This window comes from Cervus elaphus, chromosome 3 (genome assembly GCF_910594005.1).
Source record: "Cervus elaphus chromosome 3, mCerEla1.1, whole genome shotgun sequence".
Lineage (NCBI taxonomy): Eukaryota > Metazoa > Chordata > Mammalia > Artiodactyla > Cervidae > Cervus > Cervus elaphus.
The window spans coordinates 29195905-29215183 of record NC_057817.1 but is presented as its reverse complement, the minus strand read 5'-3'; the positions used below and the strand labels follow the sequence as shown (position 1 = coordinate 29215183).

At 36.1% G+C, this 19279-nt stretch overlaps 3 protein-coding genes across 6 annotated transcripts in view; 2 read left to right on the top strand and 1 right to left on the bottom strand.

Moving 5' to 3' along the window:
- Positions 1–19279, top strand: part of LOC122682197 (tubulin alpha-1C chain-like) — a 1110822-nt gene that overhangs the window by 1063732 nt on the left and 27811 nt on the right. The gene's annotated exons all lie outside the window — the stretch shown is intronic.
- The window catches only part of LARP4 (La ribonucleoprotein 4), a 69288-nt gene that overhangs the window by 40647 nt on the left and 9362 nt on the right, over positions 1–19279 (top strand). For 3 of the 4 annotated variants that reach the window (XM_043884843.1, XM_043884833.1, XM_043884858.1), the window contains 6 exons: positions 1283–1393; positions 2122–2175; positions 13114–13326; positions 13505–13638; positions 18179–18388; positions 19048–19096. In XM_043884843.1, the coding sequence (XP_043740778.1) occupies positions 1283–1393; positions 2122–2175; positions 13114–13326; positions 13505–13638; positions 18179–18388; positions 19048–19096 (771 nt within the window). The remainder of the gene's footprint in view (positions 1–1282; positions 1394–2121; positions 2176–13113; positions 13327–13504; positions 13639–18178; positions 18389–19047; positions 19097–19279) is intronic. The other variant, XM_043884852.1, reaches the window with a different exon arrangement.
- Positions 11433–11870, bottom strand: LOC122682373 (60S ribosomal protein L26-like). The gene has a single exon (XM_043885167.1). It carries the CDS (start codon positions 11868–11870, stop codon positions 11433–11435), a length of 438 nt encoding a protein of 145 aa, XP_043741102.1.

Sequence of the window (19279 nt, the reverse complement as noted above, 5' to 3'; positions counted from 1 at the left end):
GGCCAGCTTTTTCACTCTCCTCTTTCACCTTCATCAACAGGATCTTTAGTTTCTCTTTACTTTCTTCCAGTAGAATGGTATCATCTGCATATCTGAGGTGGTTTATAATTCTCCTGGCAATCTTGCATGCAAAGGCTTTAGCATAGTCAGTGAAGCAAAAGTAGATGTTTTTCTGGAATTCCCTTGCTTTCTCTGTGTTCCGGTGTATGTTGTCAGTTTGATGGGGTTCCTCTTCCTTTTCTAAACCCAGCTTGTACATCTGGAAGTTCTCAGTTCACATTTGCTGAAGCCTAGCTGAAAGGATTTTAAGTATAACCTTACTAGCATGCGAAATAAGCACAGTTGTATGGTAGTTTGTACATACTTTGAACACTGACCTTTGAGGTTGGAATGAAAACTGACCTTTTCCAGTCCTGTGGCCACTGCTGAGTTTTCCAAATTTGTTGACTTATTGAATGCAGCACTTTAGCAGCAGCATCTTTTAGGATTTGAGATAGTTCAGGTTGAATTCCAGCACCTTCACTAGCCTCATTTGTAGTAATGCTCCCTAAGGCCCACTTGACTTCACATCCCAGGATGTTGGATTCTAGGTGAGTGACCAGACCGTTGTGGTTATTATCTTCATTAAGACCTTTGTTGTATAGTTCTTCTGTGATAATCTGAGTCACGTTCAGGTCCAGGTCTTATTTTTGCTGGCTGTATACATTTGCTCCATCTTTGGCTGCAAAGAATATAATCAATCTGATTTCGATACTGACCATTTGGTAATGTTCATGTGTAGGTGTCTCTTAGGTTGTTTGAAAGGGGTGTTTGCTATGACCAGCACGTTCCCTTGACAACACTCTTTGTTGCCTTGTCCTTCTTCATTTTGTGCTCCAAGGCCAAACTTGCCTGGAGAAATGCAGGAAAATACTTAGCACCTAGAAAATGCTAATCTAGTACCTTCTCCTTCCTCCCCACCACTCCCTCCCCCCTCCCATTTTTTAGATAGTGATAGGACTTCAGAGATTTTTCTTTAAGGAAGATTTAGCTTGCCATTAGGATGGAAATAATTTTTCAGTTTTACTGATTATAAAATAAGTTTCCTTCCCTAAATCACGAACACAGTTTACACTATGACTGCATATTCTTCTTTTAGAGCATAATTCTACTCAACAGAAAAATGGGCAGAAGATATAAACCATTACTAAGGAAAGAAATAGAAAGGACCAAAAGACATGAAGAGGAAAAACTGCCTGTGATTGATATATTTTTAGGATTAACTGAAGTTTTTCATTTTTAGGAAGTAAAAGCTTTGTTTAAAAATGAAAACTGCCCCAAGGTGATAAGCTGTGAGTTTGCGCACAATAGCAACTGGTATATCACTTTCCAGTCAGACACAGATGCACAACAGGTGAGAAGGAAGCTTTTCTTTTGATTTGAACTGCTGGTGGTAAAAGAGATAGTGTGTATTTTAATTGAGAAAAATTTGTGCTTACAGTAATGTTTATTAAGACTTCGGAGAACTTTGTTCACCTTTTTGGTTTTGCTTTCTAATTGGTTTCCTTTCTGATGATCTTCCTAAAGCTTTGTTTCAACATAAGAACCGTTTCCTATCAATAAAAAATTAGCACACAGTTTTCAAATTAACATGTACTCAGTAGCTAGTATTTCTGTTACATACTAGGCCGCAATATATATAACTTCTGATTCTTGGAATTTTGACATAATGATATTACTCTTAATTGTTACCATGTTTTATATAAAGATAAGTAAAATTACTTTGAAACAAATTTATATAATAACATTTTTAAGTCACTCACAGATTTGTCTTAATTCTTCGTCTTAGAAGGCTCTCTGAACCTATTTTAAAATTGACATATAGTGATATTTTGGGTCTTTTCTGAATTTTGTACATTTTATCTGTAGTGATCCATAGTAGGTATTGCATAATAAATGTTAACTGTAGCCGAGGTCTTAACATTTCTGCCTTTTCATTTCCTATCATCTGCATAATGGGATCACCTTCAGAATTTTTTATAGCTTAGAGATAGTTGGTAATATTAAACCTCTCCATAGAATAATGATCGCTTTAATGAAATATTTGAATACTAATGAAAGTTCCTTTCTGCTTTGTAACAGGCTTTTAAATACTTAAGAGAAGAAGTTAAGACATTTCAGGGCAAGCCAATCATGGTAAGAAACATTTGTAAGTAGTCCAGTTTCAGACAAGAAGGTTTTTGTTGTCTGTTAACAAAAATGAATGACATTTTATAAATCACATAGTGAGTTTAAAGAAATTTCTGACTCATATGAAATGCTATTTCAGAAAATTAGTTGATAGAACATTAAAATAATTTCTAAACAGCAGTAACTTCTGAAAGTATGACGTCAGACAGCTTGAAGTTTTAGTTAGATGCTGATTGACAACGTGTAAGATAATTGTAGATCTCAAAAGTTAGGAGCAAGAATGAGTTTTTAGCAACGAAGTTGGGAAACATTCCCCATTTCCAACCTCGTTTCAGTTAACTGCATCTATGCTAATACTCAGCTATTTGAGAACCTGGAAGTTGTCATTGATACTTGGCTCACTGTTTACATGTCTAATCTGTTCTTACAAAATCCACTTCAAAACTTCTTTCAGTCATTATTGCCATTGTTTAGGCTTGAGAGATTGGAATAGCCTTTTAACTATTATGCCTTCAGTTTTCCCCTCCTTAAAGCCCATACTCCACATTATTACCAAACCTACCATCTAAGATAGAATCCTAAACATGCACTTACTTTGACAAGCTCCACATTCTCTGTGTAATATGTAATTACTGTTTGTAAGTGTGGTGTGTTGTTCTTACTCTTATTGAGTTCAGTATATCAGTGTCTGTTCTAAGCATGGTGTGTGTATAGACTCATTTAATTTTTACAGGAACCTAGTAAGGTGGGTACTCTCCTTTTTACTGGTAAAGAAAGTGAGGCCTGAGAGTCACCCACCCAGTTCCACATAACTAGTAAGTGAAAGAACCAAATTGAGAGAAGCTTACATTTGTTAAGAGGTTCTGTCTCAGATACTGTTCTAAGAACATGACATATTTAAATCTCACTACTACTGTATTATTACTTTCCATGGTGGTATTACTTTCCATATTACGAATGAAGGTATCTGCCAGTTGTCGTTCTAGTTCCTCTGCCTGTAATGCTCTTCTCCTTATTTCCTTTCCCTGCTTGAGGCTGTTAGGATATTCCCTGAGGCCTTCTAACAACTGCAGAGTTTTATATGTCAGGTTTAGGTCTTTGATACATCTGGAATTAACTTCATATGTAGTCTAAGACAGGGATCTAATTTCATTTTCCCCTCATTTATAGAAAGGCAGTTGTGTTAGCACTTATTAAGTGGTCTGTCCTTCCACATTTGTGTGTAATGTTGCATCTATCCTATATATCTCTAGTTGTTTTAATTACCATAGATTTCTAACATCCTTTTCTCCTTGTACAAAGTCTTCTTCCTTGTGCTTTTTAAGAATTATCTTGAGTATTACTTTTCCATATGAATTTTAGGATGTTTGTCTAATAGTAACAAACAACCAAACAAAAACCTTATTGGAATTAATGGATTACTTTTAATTATTTGATTAAGTTGGGGACATTTGGCAGTTTTACCCTGAATTATTCATTATTGTGGTAACTTTATTATGATATATTTTCTCTATTCAAGTCTGTTGTATTTCTTATTTCCTTAAAGAAATTTTTACTGCTTTTTTCCTATCTCACTGGTAACTTAGTGATTTTTTTCCAAAAATGTTTTCATTTGTAGCAGGCTTGCTGAACTCCTTAGATCTATTAGTTTGTTGGGCCTTTTGGATTACTTGCTTGATAGATCTTACCAATAAATAATCACTATTTTGATTATTCCTTACACCTCCTGTATCTTATAGCTTATTGTTTTAGCTGAGATCTCAGGTTTAGTGGTAAATTTGTCCCTTCGTTCCTTCCTTTCTTTCATTATAAATAGTTTTTTTTCCTCTGCCATTTTGGTTTTCATTTATGGTTCTTTTGATTATCCATCACATCGTCCATGGGGTTGCAAAGAGTCAGACATGACTGAGCGACTGAACAACAACAACAAAGCAGTATTCTTGCTAGGAGATTCACATTAATTTTTATATCATTCATTAAAACCAGATGACCTTGCACCCAGAAAGACACATGCAGGAGCAAGAAATTGTATGTTCCAGGCCTTGATGCTATTTTCAGCCATACATCCTTTGATCTGGGCATGTCATTTACCCCTAAGGTCTTGGTTTGTTTCTTTGAAGTGTGCATGCTTTTCATTTCTGAAGTTCTCTGGTTCAAAAGCAGTGGTCTTGGAGGACAAAAGGATTCAGTGAACAATGCTTGCCCTCCTGTGCTGTGGATAATTTCATTAAGAGGCAGTACTTCCTGTTTTAATTGAGCTTTTATGACTGAGAATATTAAGTTTTATTTGGATTTCGTATAAATTGTATATATTATAGAATATGTATATAGTATATATGTTTACTTCTATATATATTTCTATTGTGCATTTACTGTTCCAGAATTTTTAACTGTGAAAGTAATACTTGTATGTGGTAAGAAGGTCAAGTGATTCATAGTAAATTAATTAATTAAATCTCCCTCTCAGATTCCTCTAGTCATTTTCCCTAAAGGTAATATGAGAGAGCAGGTTTTTCTGCATGCCTTATAGAAATCTTTTTTGTGTCTTATCTTTATGGGAATAGAAATGTACAGTGTATACACTTCTGTTGTTTTCTCATAGTAGATCCTCAGGATCTTTTTATTCACCATTGTTTCTGTTATACATACAATATTATTCGTGTATATCATGATTTAATCATTTATCTCCATGGAAAAACATTAAGTTGTTGCTCTGTTTACAGATAATTTATAATGTATGCTTTCTGAAAAAATTTTTTTATTATTGTGGTAAAATATGCATACCTGCAATTTGCCATTTTTAAGTGTACATCTCAGTGGCATTTAGTACATTCACATCACTGTACAACCGTTACTGGTATTTTTCAGAACAAAAACTCTGAAACAAAGTTCCCAAACATCCCAGCCTCCCAAATAAAAATGCTATACCCATGAAACAATAACTTCCCATTCTTCCCAGCTGCTGGTAACTTCCCTTCTAGTCTCTTGTCTTTCTGAATTTACCTATTTTAGATGCCACAGACAAATGGAATTATGTGATATTTGTTCTTTTGTGTCTGGCTTATTTCACTTAGGATAATGTTTCCAAGCTTCATCTATATGGAGCATGTATCAGAACTTCATTACTTTTTTTGTGTGTGTGTTTTATAATCCATGTCTCTTTTTTAAAGATTTTTTTTTTCAAAAAATTTATTTTTGATTGAAGGATAATTGCTTTACAATACTGTGTTGGTTTCTGCCATACAGCAACATGAATCAGCCATAGGTATAGAACTTCATTACTTTTTATTTGATGAATAATATTCCACTGTGTGTATATACCACATTTCTTGTATCCATTATCTATTGAAAGATGCTTGGGTTGCTTCCATCTTTGGATTATTGTAAACAATGCTGCATAACTATCTGTTTGAGTTCCCGTATGTACTGGGAATTACTGGGTAACATGATAATTATATGTTTAACATATTGAGGAGTGCATAACTGTTTTCCGGAGAAACTGTATCCTTTTACATTCCCACCAGCAATAGAGGAGGATTCAAATTTTTCTACATCCTTGCCAATACTTATTTTTGCTTTTTTGATAAAGCCAGTGGGTAAAAGTGGAATCTTATTATGCTTTTGGGTTTCATTTTCCTAGTGACACAAGATATTGGGCATCTTTTCATGGACTTCTTTGACATTTTTATGTCATTTTTGAAGAAATATGTATTCAGGTCCTTTGACCATTTTTATTTTCTTTTGTAAAAATATTTTTAAATGTATGACTGTATTGGGTCTTAATTGCAGCACGTGAGATCTTTGTTGCAATACTCGGACTTCTCTCTAGTTGTGGTGGGAGGGCTCAGTAGTTGTGGTGTGCAGGTTTAGTTGCCTGGCAGCATGTGGGATCTTAGTTTTCCAGTTAGGGATGGAACCTGCATCTCCTGCATTGGGAGGCAGATTCTTAACCAGTAGACCACCAGGGAGGTCCCTGACCATGTTTTATATTGGGTTATTTGTTTTTTTGTTGATTTGTACCAGATCTTTGTATATTCTGAATATTAACCTCTGGTCAGATATATGATCTGCAAGTATTTTTTCCCATTTTGTAGTTTACCCTTTGACTCTCTTCAAGTGTCCTTTGAGACATAAAAGTTTGTAATTTCTGTGAAGTTCGATTAATTTTTTTGTTGTATGCGCTTTTGGTGTCATACATCAAAAATCATTGCCAAATCCAAGATCATGAAATGTTAACCCTATGTTTTCCAAAAAGGGTTTTTATAATTTAGCCTTTTCTTTCTATTTATTTTTTTAAAAATTTATTTATTTTTATTTTTGGCTGCACTGGGTCTTAGTTGCTGCACGCAGGCTTTCACTGTCATGAACGGGGGCTACTCTCTTGTGCAGTACTCGGTCTTCTCATTGCAGTGGCTTCTCTGGTTCAGAACACGGAATCTGGGGTGTGGGGGCTTCAGCAGTTGTGGCCCGCAGGCTGTAGAGCATAGACTCAGTGGTTGTTGCACAAGGGCTTAGTTGCTCTGCAACGCGTGGAATCTTCCCAGACTGAAGACAACCTGTGTCCCCGGCAGCTGGCAGGTGGATTCTTAACCACTGGACCAACAGGGAAGTCTCTAGAACTTTTAAAATTGGAATCAGTCTTCTCAAGCTTTGCCACCACTTTAACAACTAAGTTTATATAATATTTAAATCCTTTCTTATCGTTTCAACAGTCTTCCACCATCATCGTCAGAAGTAGATTCCATCTCAAGAAACCACTTTCTTTCTTCATCCATAAGAAGCAACTCCTTATTTGTTCAAGTTTTTTCATGAGATCAGAGCAATCCAGTTCCATCTTCAGCTCTATTTCTAATTCTAGTTCTCTTGCTATTTCTGCCACATTCACAGTTAACTTCTTCCAGTAAACTTGAGTCTTGAACTGCTTAGTTATCCATGAAAGTTGGAATTAGCTTCTTTTAAACTCCTATTCATGTTGGTATTTTGCCTTCTTTCGATGAATAATCTTAATGGCATCTGGAATGGTGAATCCTTTCCAGAAGATTTTTAATTGATTTTGCCCGTCTCCATTAAAGAAATCATTATCTCTGGCAACTACTCTACAGCCTTAGGAAATGTATAGTAAAACTTATATAATTAAATCTTGAAAGCCAGAGTTTCTCCTTGATCCATGTGCTACAGAATGAATGTTGTGTTAGCAGGCATGAAAACAACATAAACCCCACCATATATCTTCCTTAGAGCTCTTGGGTGACCAGGTACATTGTCAGTGAGTAGTAATGTTTTGGAAGGAATCTTTTTTTTTACTGAGCAGTAGATCTCAGCAGTAAGCCTGAAATATTTAGTAAACCATGTTGTTAACAGTTGTGCTGTCTTCTAAGCTTTGTTGTTTCATTGATAGAACATAGGCATAGTTTGGTTCAGTCACTCAGTCGTGTCCAACTCTTTGTGACCTGATGGACTGCAGCACACCGGGCTTCCCTGTCCGTCACCACCTCCTGGGGCCTCCTCAAACTCATGTCCATTGCGTTGGTGATGCCATCCAACCATCTTATCCTCTGTTGTCCCCTTCTCCTCCTGCCTTCAATCTTCCCCAGCATCAGGGTCTTCTCAAATGAATCAGTTCTTTGCATCAGGTGACCAAAGTATTGGAGTTTTAGCTTCAGCATCAGTCTTTCCAATGAGTATTCAGGACTGATTTCCTTTAGGATGGACTGGTTGGATATCCTTGCTGTCCAAGAAACTCTCAAGAGTCTTCTCCAACACCACATTTCAAAAGCATCAATTCTTCAGTGCTCAGCTTTGTTTATAGTCCCAATTCTCACAACCATACATGACTACTGGAAAAACCATAGCTTTGACTAGACGGACCTTTGTTGGCAAAGGTGTATATGTTAATGTATATATATGTGTAAATGTGTATATGTTAATCCCAAACTCTGCTTTTAAATGTGTCTCTGTTTTTAAATATGCTGTCTAGGTTGGTCATAGCTTTTATTCCAAGGAGCAGCAAGTGTCTTTTAATTTCATGGCTGCAGTCACCATGTGCAGTGATTTTGGAGCCCCCAAAAATAAAGTCTGTCACTGTTTCCATTGTTTGCCCGTCTATTTCCCATGAAGTGATGGTACCAGATGCCATGATCTTCATTTTCTGAATGTTGAGTTTTAAGCCAACTTTTTCACTTGCCATAGTGGGTTTAGCATAATTCTGAAGTGTCAAAGGATTTTTGGAATGGTTAGTGTGCATTGGCTTCAAGTTTAGTCACTGACTACACTATCCCCTACCAAGAGAGTCAGCCTGTCCTTCTAAGCTTTGAAATCTTGAAGCCAGGCATTGACTTATCTTCTCTAGCTATGAAAGTCCTAAGGTATTGGAAAGTTTTTATTACTTATTTTAGGTAGATATTCTGGATAACTTGGTGCGGCTTCTACATCAGCCCTTGATCCTTCACCTCGCACTTCGATGTTACAGAGATGGCTTCTTTCATTAACGTCATGAACCAGTCTCTGCTATCTTCAAACTTTTCTTTTGTAGCTTCCAGATCTCTCTTAGCTTTCACAGAACTGAAGAGAATTAGGGTCTTGCTCTGGATTTGGCTTTTGCTTGAGGGAATGTTGTGACTGGTTTGATCCTCTATTCAGATCACTGAAACTTTTCCACATACAGCTATTTGGCTTTCTTATCATTTGTGTGTTCACTGGAGTAGTTCTCATTTCTTTCAAGAACTTTCTTTGCATGTACAACTTGACTTAATTGTTTGTCACAAGAAGCCTAGCTTTTGGCCTTTTTTGGCTTTCATCATGCCTTTCTCACTAAACTTGTTTCTGGGGACTTCCCTGGAGGTCCAGTGGCTAAGACTGCAGGGGCCCAGGTTCTATCCCTGATCAGGAAACTAGATTCCGCATGCCACAACTAAGGGTTTGCATACCACAAGTAAGACCAGAAACAACCAAATAAATAATTTAAAAACCATTTCTAGTTTTTTATTTAAAGTAAGAGAGCTGTGACTCTTCCTTACACTTGAATATTTAGAGGCCATTTTAGGACTATTAACTGACCTGGGAATAGGGAATAGGGTAATCCAGGGAGAGATTGAGAACAGGAAAACTATCCATTGGTAGAGTAGCCAGAACACACACATTTATTGATTAATTTGTTGCCTTATATTAGCATGGTTTGTGGTATCCCAAAACAATTAGAATAGTAACATCAGAGATCACAGATCACCATAACAAGTTTAACAGTAATGACAAAATGAGAAATATTGCAAGAGTTACCAAAATGTCATGCAGAGACACTCCCCATAATTAGAGAAAGCCCACTTGCAGCAATGAAGACCCAGTGCAACCAAAAATAATTTTTTTTAAAAAAATTGGACCTTTATTTTATACACTTGAAGTTAATATAATATTATGAATCAGCTCTTAACAATGTGAGCAAATGCTGATGGAAAAATTGTACCAATTGACTTGCTCAATGCAGGCCTAACATAAACCCTTATTTTGCAAAAATAGTACAAAACAAAAACAAACAAAACTATAATATTTAGGAAGCACAATAAAGCAAAGTGCAATAAAAGTATAGTATGCCTGTACTTGAACTTGATTATCTAGTTACTTGTTCTTAGACATCTTTGTTCCTTGCTTACATCATTTTTTAGTGGACTGTCCTTTTAGATCTGTTTTCTATCTTTGAAAAATTTGGTGATGGGACTTCCTGGTGGTCCAGTGGTTAAGACTTTATGCTTCACTGGAGCCAGGTTTGATCCCTGGTTGGGGAACTAAGATCCCACATGCCACACAGCATGACCAAAAAAGCAACAAGCCTCTAGGTAGGGAATGCCTTGATGGTTTAGTGGTTGGAACTTCATGCTTCCATCGCAGGGGGCACGGCTTCAGTCCCTGGTTGGGGAACTAATATCCCACAAACTGCAGGCAGAGTTCATAATAATATAAATCAAAATTTATTATTTGTGTGTGTGTGTGTGTGTATATGTATATATATACACACACTCAAACTTTCTGTTTTTAAAATTAATCTATTATTTTTGGTTGCACTGGGTCTTTGTTGCTACAAGTGGGCTTTTTCTAGCTGCAGTGAGCGGGGGCTACTCTTCATTGTGGTGCATGAGCTTCTGATTGCTGTGGCTTCTCTTATTGCGGAGCACAGGCTCTAGGCCCACAGGCTTCAGTAGTTGACAGCATGCAGGCTCAGTAGTTGTGGCACACAGGCCTTTAATTGCTCCATGGCATGTAGAATCTGCCCAGACAAGGGATCCAACCTGTGTACTCTGCTTTGGCAGGCAGAGTCTTTACCACTGTACAACCAGGGAAGTTAGCTGTGTGTGTGTATATATACATATAGTGTTAAAATACATACAAAATTTACCATCTTAACTATTTTAATTTCATTTAATAGTTCAGTAGTAGTAAACATATTGTCTTTATTGAACAGCCATCACCACCATCCATTCTCATAACTCTTTGCTTCTTATAAAACTGAAGCTTTGTGCCTGTTAATAACTCCCCGTTTTCCCCTCCTCCAGCCCCTGACAACTACCTCAGCCTATATTTGATTACTTACCTCATATAAATAAATCATATAGTATTTGTCTCCTTGTGATTGGTTTATTTCACTTAATATTGTGTCTTCAAGGTTCATCCATGTAGCATATTGAAAGTTTTCCTCCTTTCTAAGGTTGATACATATTCCAGTGTATTTATATAACACAATTTGCTTATCCATTCATCTGTTGATAGACACTTGGGTTTGCTTCCATATTTTAGCTCGTGTGAATAATGCTGTTATGAATCATGGGTGTACAAATACCTCTTCAAGATTCTGCTTTGAGTTCTTTTGTAAATATACCCAAAAGTGGAATTGCTGGATCATATGGTAATTCTACCTTCAACTTTTTGAGGGCCTTCCATACTGTTTTCCACAGTAGCTCTACCATTTTATACTCCTACCAGCAGTGCACAAGGTTCCAGTTTCTCCATATCCTCTCTAACACTTCACCGTTTTCTGTTTCTTATTAGTAGTCATCTTAGTGGATGTGGTGTGGTATTGCTTTGTGGTTTCAGTTTATGTTCCTTCAGGAATTAGTGATGTTGAGTGTCTTTTCATATGCTTATTGTCCACTTGTATATCTTTAGAGAAATGTGTATTCAAGTTATCAGGCCACTTTTTAGTTGGCTAGTTGTATTCTTTTTTTTTTTTTTTTTCATTTTAACAGTTTTTAATGAAAGCTGTAGAAAAGATTACTTTATTCCTGCATCTTCTCAATTGTTTCTTCCTTATATTTGCCCTTTTCCTTTCCTCCTTGGCGAGATTTGGCTTTACGTTCGAGGATCTTTTTGCCGTCTTTGTCCAGTTTTAGTCTGGTGGTAACCAGCTTGCTGGGGTGAATCCCCACATGGACAGTTGTGCCATCAGCCTTCTCCCACTGCACTCGTTCAGTGTAGATGCCGTATTTCTTCCTGTAAACCTGGGCTACTTTGCCAGTTTGCTGCCCCTTGTAGTGCCCTCGTACACCCTGAACTTCATCATCCTTTCGGATGGGCATGGATCGAACATTGTACTTCTGTCTTAGCTCTTTAGAAAGAGGAGAAGATATAATTTTCCTGCGAATGTGGGAAGGCGCACTGAAATGCCTTTTTCGATTCTCGCTTCCGTCAGAAGTCACAAAGGGATTGAACTTCATTTTGGCCGCTGGCGCTTCAGCGATGGTCACAGGAGGGAAGAGATCTGCAGGCTGTCAGTTATATTCTTAAGCATAGTTTTAACACCGTCTTTGTCCTCTCTATTTCATGCAAATTGGTAGCTAGATCTAGAGGCTTAATCAGAATTGGACTTGATTTTGGAGCAGCAGAGAGAACAAAAAAACATAGTATATGTCATTGTGTGTCTCTGGTATACTAGCTGTTGCTAATCATTGACTAGATACATTAATTCATTAAGGGTTGCTATCTGTTGCTATTTCTGTTCTATATTTTTTCCATTTGTTAGTCAAAATACTTTCCCTCATATTCATTACCCTTAGCTATAGGTTATATATGTGATGTATGATAAATGCCTGGTTCTAACTTTTATTACCAGTTTTCAAAATAATGTGTTGGTTCCCTTGTTGTTATTTAGTCACTAAGTCCTGTCAAACTTTTGCAACCCCATGGACTGTAGCCCGCCAGGCTCCTCTGTCCATGGGATTTCCCAGGCAAGAATACTAGAGTGGGTTGCCATTTCCTTCTCCAGGGAATCTTCACAACCCAGGAATTGAACCTGAGTCTCCTGCATTGCAGGCAGATTCTTTACTGTCTGCACCATCAGGGAAGCCCCTTCAAAATGACCTTCAAAAACTACCATTCAGATATTTTTTGTTTTTGAATATTTAAACATATTTGTTGTGTTTATTGTCCTTACTGATGAAGTGTGACCTCTTTGAGTCCTTTTGTTAGGGTATTTTTCAATGTTCCTTGCTTTCTAATGGGACAAGATATTCTAGGCTCCTCTACATTTTCTGTCAAAAGGCTCTGGAGTCACCGGGTTACTTTTATTTATTTCCCTTTTTAAGGGTTGTACTGTTTTGAATGCCCATCATCAGTTTATCAGAGTATGTGTTTTGCCACAGCTTTTTCAGTAGAGTATGTTGTCAGATTTTTAGGCTTTTGCCAATTTTATAAGTGAGAAATATTAATTCCATTCTAATTGTGTTCCTCTGTGAGCAAGGTCTAGCATTTTTTCACATAAGAGCCACTTGCCTTTTTTCCCTTTGTTTTGATGAGTTGCAGTTAGTTTTAATATTTTGACTTTTATGATTTTACTTTGTTTATTGTATTTTCTGTGTAAAAGTTTTTAAAATGTTTTTAAAATGTAAATTAAATATATTTGTGAAAGTATACCCTTAATCCTTTGTGATTATATATTCTTTGTGTTCTTCTTGCTTTTAGGCAAGGATAAAAGCCATCAATACATTTTTTGCTAAGAATGGTTATCGATTAATGGATTCTAGTATGTATAGTCAGCCCATTCAAACTCAAGCACAGTATGCCTCACCGGTCTTTATGCAGCCTGTATATAATCCTCACCAACAGTACTCTGTCTATAGTATTGTGCCTCAGTCTTGGTCTCCAAATCCCGCACCTTACTTTGAAACACCGCTGGTAAGTGAGAACCTTAGAGAATATATGGTTTTTCACTGAAGCTGAAATTTGAAGAAATCAGAGTTAGAGTTCTTGTTTTATTTTGTTTTGTGTTGATGGTTGTTACTTTCTAGGCTTTAAATGGTGATAAGTATATTTAATACCCCAAATCAATTTAAACATTAAAATTTTTTTTTAGGCTCCCTTTCCCAATGGTAGTTTTGTGAATGGCTTTAGTTCACCAGGATCTTATAAAACAAATGCTGCCGCCGCCGCTGCCGCCGCCGCCGCCGCTGCTACTGTAAATATGGGTCGACCATTCCAAAAAAATCGGTAAGGTAAAATATGATAGCTGGAATTTATTGTATATAACTCCCGGTAGTTCTTACAGTCACTATGTTAATAGCAATGCTTATTTTCTAACACAATAAAAAGGGTCCCACCTCCCCCCCGAAAAAAAGTGTGTTAACAGTTAATAAACACACTTTTACCTCAGAGTTGATAATGCATATAAAAAGGATTTGGGACTGAGATTATACACCAGTATATATTGACCTTTTTTTTAATAATAAAGAGGACAAAAAATTTTGTGGTAACAATATAAAATCTGGTTTCTAGGTACCATTTAATATGTTAACATTTTGGAGAATGAGTTTTTTGAGGGTAGAAATGTTAACTGATTTGAGTAAATAATACTGGGAGAGTGAGTTATTTATCGTTTTTAAGGATTGACTTGATTTCCACGAACTATGCTGTGCTGAGTCACTCAGTCATGTCTGACCCCTGACTATAGCCCATCAGGCTCCTCTGTCCGTGGGGATTCTCCAGGCAAGAATACTGGAGTGGGTTGCCATACCCTCCTCCAGGGGATCTTCCTGACCCAGGGATCGAACCCAGGTCTTCTACATTGTGGGTGGATTCTTTACTGTCTGAGCCACCATGGAAGCCCGTTCTTTACTGAGTCATGTCTAAAGTTCTGTTTTAAGGCCTTGACTTGTTATATCACTGTTAATTTTCATAACCCTGTAGATACAGTATTGTTTCTATTCAAAAGAAGAAATTTGAGAAATAAAAATGTTATATATCATGTCTAGAAGCATGTAGCCAGTAGCTTGCAGAGCCAAGATTTGAGTCCAGGCAGTTTGATTCCAAAGCCTACACTTAAACCATAGTATTCTGAATAAATTATTAAGAACTCCAGAGTCTCAGTTGAGATTATCAACTGATAATCTCAGTAATTTGGTATATAATATGACTTTTGCCAGAGTGTAAGTAACCAAAGGAGAAGGGGCTCAGATTTATTTAGTTGTTTAGACTTATTTAGTAGTTCACATCTATTATTTCTCTGCCTTATTTTGTGAGCCTCCTATGTTGTTTTTTGTTTCTAATTACTTCTGTTCAGTAATTTTTTTTTTCCTTGCCAGAATGAGAATTCTCTTACTTGGTTCTTTTTGTCAAGGAGACCACATGTGGGGTATGGTTTTCCAAAATAGCTTTTAGGAACTTAATTCTTTTTTATAAGGTTTTTCTGAAACATGCTTCACTGAAGAAACAAGCCTTCCAGTATTAAAAGAATACTCTAGAAGCATTCATATGTACCACTCTCTAATAGTCACAGATTTTGTGTTCACTTTTAACTGACACATTTGGTTTAAACATTTGAACATCTTTGTTGTTGTTTGCACCAGGAAGCTTGTAGAATCTTAGTTCCCCAATCAGGTATTGACCTTGGGCCCATAGCACTGATAAAGCCAAGTCCTAACCACTGGACCACCAGAGAATTCCCTGAAGGTCACTTTTAAGTGTTTGGAAATTTTTACTATATATACACATTCATAATTGTTTTATGAAGTTTCAAATGAGAACTCTTCATATTATAAGAATGAAGGATTCTTTATAAAGATTACTTGTGCTCTTATAAATGACTGTTAGTTTGATACAGTAATAAGAACAAAATTCAAGTAATTGCTAGAACATATTTGTAGAAGTACAATGAGCCTTAAAACACACACTGTCCTCTAACCACCTTTCTGTTAAAAAAAAATTATTTAATTACCATATGCATATAGAGACAGTGATGTTTAAGTCTGGAAAGACCTTTGTTATAGTGTAGTTTTATTAATTCATTTTACAGATGAAGGAACTGAAAGTTGAGGGGGATGGTTATCTTATTAGGGTTCAGTTCAGTCCAGTTCAGTCGCTCAGTCGTGTCCGATTTACTAGGGTTACATGGCTTTTAATTAGCAAACCTGAGATTAGTATATTTATTTTTCTTCTACTATAGCTAGTAAAGTTTTTTTTTCCCTTGAAAATAATTCCATTAATGACAGTTTATACTTCCCTTGTGAGGAGATAACAGATTTCTTATGATTAGAAATAGTAACTTTGTAGAAACACGTATCTGTTGATTTCACTTTTTTTTGACGGGGTGAATTTTGCTTTAAGCAGTAAAGTGAAATAGGCATCTTGGTTATATGATAGACTAAAAACAGTTTTCAGTAACAACAAAAAATATTAGTGTTTGCAGATGTTTACCTTAAAAATACATTATATGGGTTTATGGTATTCCTTTATTGTCACTTGATGTTTTTATCTGCTTTGTTTTCTTGGCAAAAGAGATAAAATTGCAATAAGAAAGCCAAAAATGACAGTCAAGCCATTCTTGCTTACAAGGAGATGTATCTGTGGTTTTGGAGATACAGATTTAGTGTGATTTTCCTTGTTACTCAAATCTATTTGTGTATAGTTTTATCCATATATTTGACCAGTGTAGATAGTTACTAATTTTTAGTCACAGAAATAATAGATACTTCCTTATAAAAATGTAGATGTTGCAGATGAACTAGAGCCTTTTGACTACGAACCCAAATCTTGATTTCCATCTTACTTCTAAGAACTGACCACTGCCAAGCCTTTATTTTTGTATATTTAAGTCATTGGTCAAGGAGCAGTTTATAATACTAACCTTGTAACAGCCCAGTGATGATCATAGGACTCACTTTCAGAAGTCTGGACAATTTTCTTCCTTTAATACTTTATCTTTCTGTCACTTTCCTTCTCGTCTTTTGTCACATTTCTTTCATCATCCTTTTTTCTTTTGCCTGGACTTCGATTGTAAGTCCTTCTCTGTGAAGGGAAAGATTATGAGATCTAGGGGCTGTTTAAACCTAGTAACTTGTCTTATTGGGTGTATTGATGCAGTGAGAAGATTTTGGTGATAGTTTAACAGATACATAAACAGCATGTGTACCTCCTGAGGTCATTTTCAGATCTGATGGATAATATAAATGTTTTGAAAATTAGTTTGTGTTAGTTGACACTGAATTTCATTGCTATTCAGAATCTATTTTGTATCATGTAAGTAATTTTCTAGAAAAGTATCATATATGAGACTTAGCTAAAATTTATAGCCTGATATTTATGTTTGTTTTAGTAGTAGTACCTTCATTTGTTATATTCTCTAAAGAGTTAGTAGGATAGTTGAATAACTACAAAAATAGACTAAAAGAATGGAGTGTATAAACTGCAGGGAAGGGGCTAAATGGAAATCTAGTACTTCCTTTTTTAATCTGCTGTAGAGCCAAGATCCTCAGTTACTTGGGCTTACTTGAAATATTCTCACTTTTTAAAAAATAAAGTTTATTTATTAATTTTAATTTTGACTGTACTGGGTCTTTCTTGCGGCCCCAAGCTTTCTCTAGTTGTGGCACATGTGGCCTGCAGGCTCTGGAGCACGTGGGCTAAATAGTTGCAATGGCTTGCAGGCTTAGTTGCCCCATAGCTTATAGCATCTTAGTTCCCCAACCAGGGATCGAACCACCATTGGAAGGTGGATTTTTTTTTTTTTTCTAATTTTATTTTCATTTGGAGGATAATTACAATATTGTGGTGGTTTCTGCCATATATCAACATGAATCTCACACATACACACCCCCACCCTTGAATCTCCTGGGAGGCAAATTCTTAACCACTGGACCACCCAGGAAGTCCTAAATGTTTTCACTACTAATTAAACTGCATCCTCTTTCATTTATTGTACCCTAGTTTCATCTGCTTATAGTTGTTAGAGAGTTGGGTACTTATACCTGTCATCCAAGGTAAAAGCTACCTTTGTTGAAGTAGGTGGTTTTTGTGTTTTGTTTGGTTTTGGTTTGGTTTTTTGTTTCTCATCAGATTTCTTACCTTGATTCATGAAGTCGTGCCAGGCTATTAGTTGCATTATATTTTCCTAGTTGTTTGGTCCCACAGTTTGTTGGATTTTTGAACAACTGTTTGCATTTGGAGAGGGATGCTTAGTAAGAAACTTTAATTTTAATATATTTCACTATTCCTTGCTGTTTTTTTTAAAATTTTCAGTCCCCTAAAGAGCCTTTTTAGACTTTTCCCCCAATTCCCTCATAGGATAATTTAATGCTAGAGATTATTGTATGTCTACTTCAATTCTTACTCCCTTTGGGGGTTTTATTGCCACATTGAGAATGTATGGCATAGATTCAATAAGCTTCTAGTCTGGCTGATTTACATATGTCCAAACTATATCTTGTGCTAAAGAAGTTAGCTGAAATCCTAGTTATATCCTGAATTTTGAGGTAGAAGTAGCTTAATCTTGAAGAACTTTGGATCATCCCCAGATTGCTCCAAACAACTTTTTTAATGTAAAAATTCTTTGCCTTTTAAACATAATACATCTGAGACATTAAAGGATTTACATTTTTACAATATAATGCTTCTGTGTCCAACCTCGTTTATGGAAAATCAGAATACAGCAGAAGGCAGTTTTTAACTTGGCCTATTCAGAATTTCTACAATTAAGAGGAAGGATTTTTCTGTCTTAATTTATTCTTTCGTGTATATGGCCTTATGTTTCTTACAGTGTGAAGCCTCATTTTAGGTCAGGTGGTTCAGAACATTCAACAGAGGGCTCTGTGTCGTTGGGGGATGGACCATTGACCAGAACTGGTTCAAGGAACTTTGCAACTGAACGACATAATCCTGCAGTGACAGGGCATCAGGAGCAAAGCTGCCTTCCAAAAGAGACTCCCGCTTTGCAGATGGAACAGAATGGGGACTATGGCAGGGGCAGGTAAGGAAATATGGTAATAAATATGTAAATAATGTATATGAAAATTCTTTCATCATAATATGGATATTAGAGGTCCATGATCTAGTGATTTTTTTTAAATTTAATTATTGGTATATAGTTATGCGAAAAGTTTTTTTTGTTCACATAATATCAGTTACTAGTTTTTCATAATTAAGAAATTTATAATGCCTATAAAGAATATAATTCTGAGTCAGGTTTATAAAAGTTATTCTGAAGTTCTTTACAGTTCACTAAGGAAAGATTAATTAGAAAGATCTTATGCCACCATAGGTTTAATTTCTGGCAACGTGTGAACTGTGGGAATTGTCTACCCTTCCTATATATTGTCTATATATTGTCTACCCTTCCTAAACCAAAAAACTGAACCCTAATATGTTTCTGATGTGGAGGGAGCACTGCTAATAAAAATAGGACCAGTTTACTTAGTGGTGATGGTGGTGGTAGTAGGTGAAGTTTTCTGTAGATCAGCTCAGGATCCCTTCAGGAGAATATATATCTTTTAATAATAAAGGAGATTTAGGAAGTATAGATACTTAAAACAGAAATTCACCTATCTTTGATAGAACATACACATTTGAAGAAAGTTAATGAGTTCTCCTTTCCCCCCACCCCCCACCCCCTTTTATCATTGTTAAAAGGAGAACTCTCTTCAGAGGTCGAAGACGTCGGGAAGATGAAAGGATCCCAGTAAGTTTTTTTTTTTTTTTAACTTTTAATTACATGTGTTCAGGGTTGGTTTGTTTTTTTTTCTTGTGTGATTTAGTGTGGGATTGACTTCTGGTATGTCTTTCCTTGATTTTGTTTTATTGGTTGTAATATTCAGCAAAGATAATTACGGCCTGTTTTTTAATATCTACTATCACCACCACT

Excerpts from the sequence above, each read along its gene's own strand:
- LOC122682373 (XM_043885167.1), bottom strand. The coding sequence starts at position 11,870 with ATGAAGTTCAATCCCTTTGTGACTTCTGACGGAAGCGAGAATCGAAAA.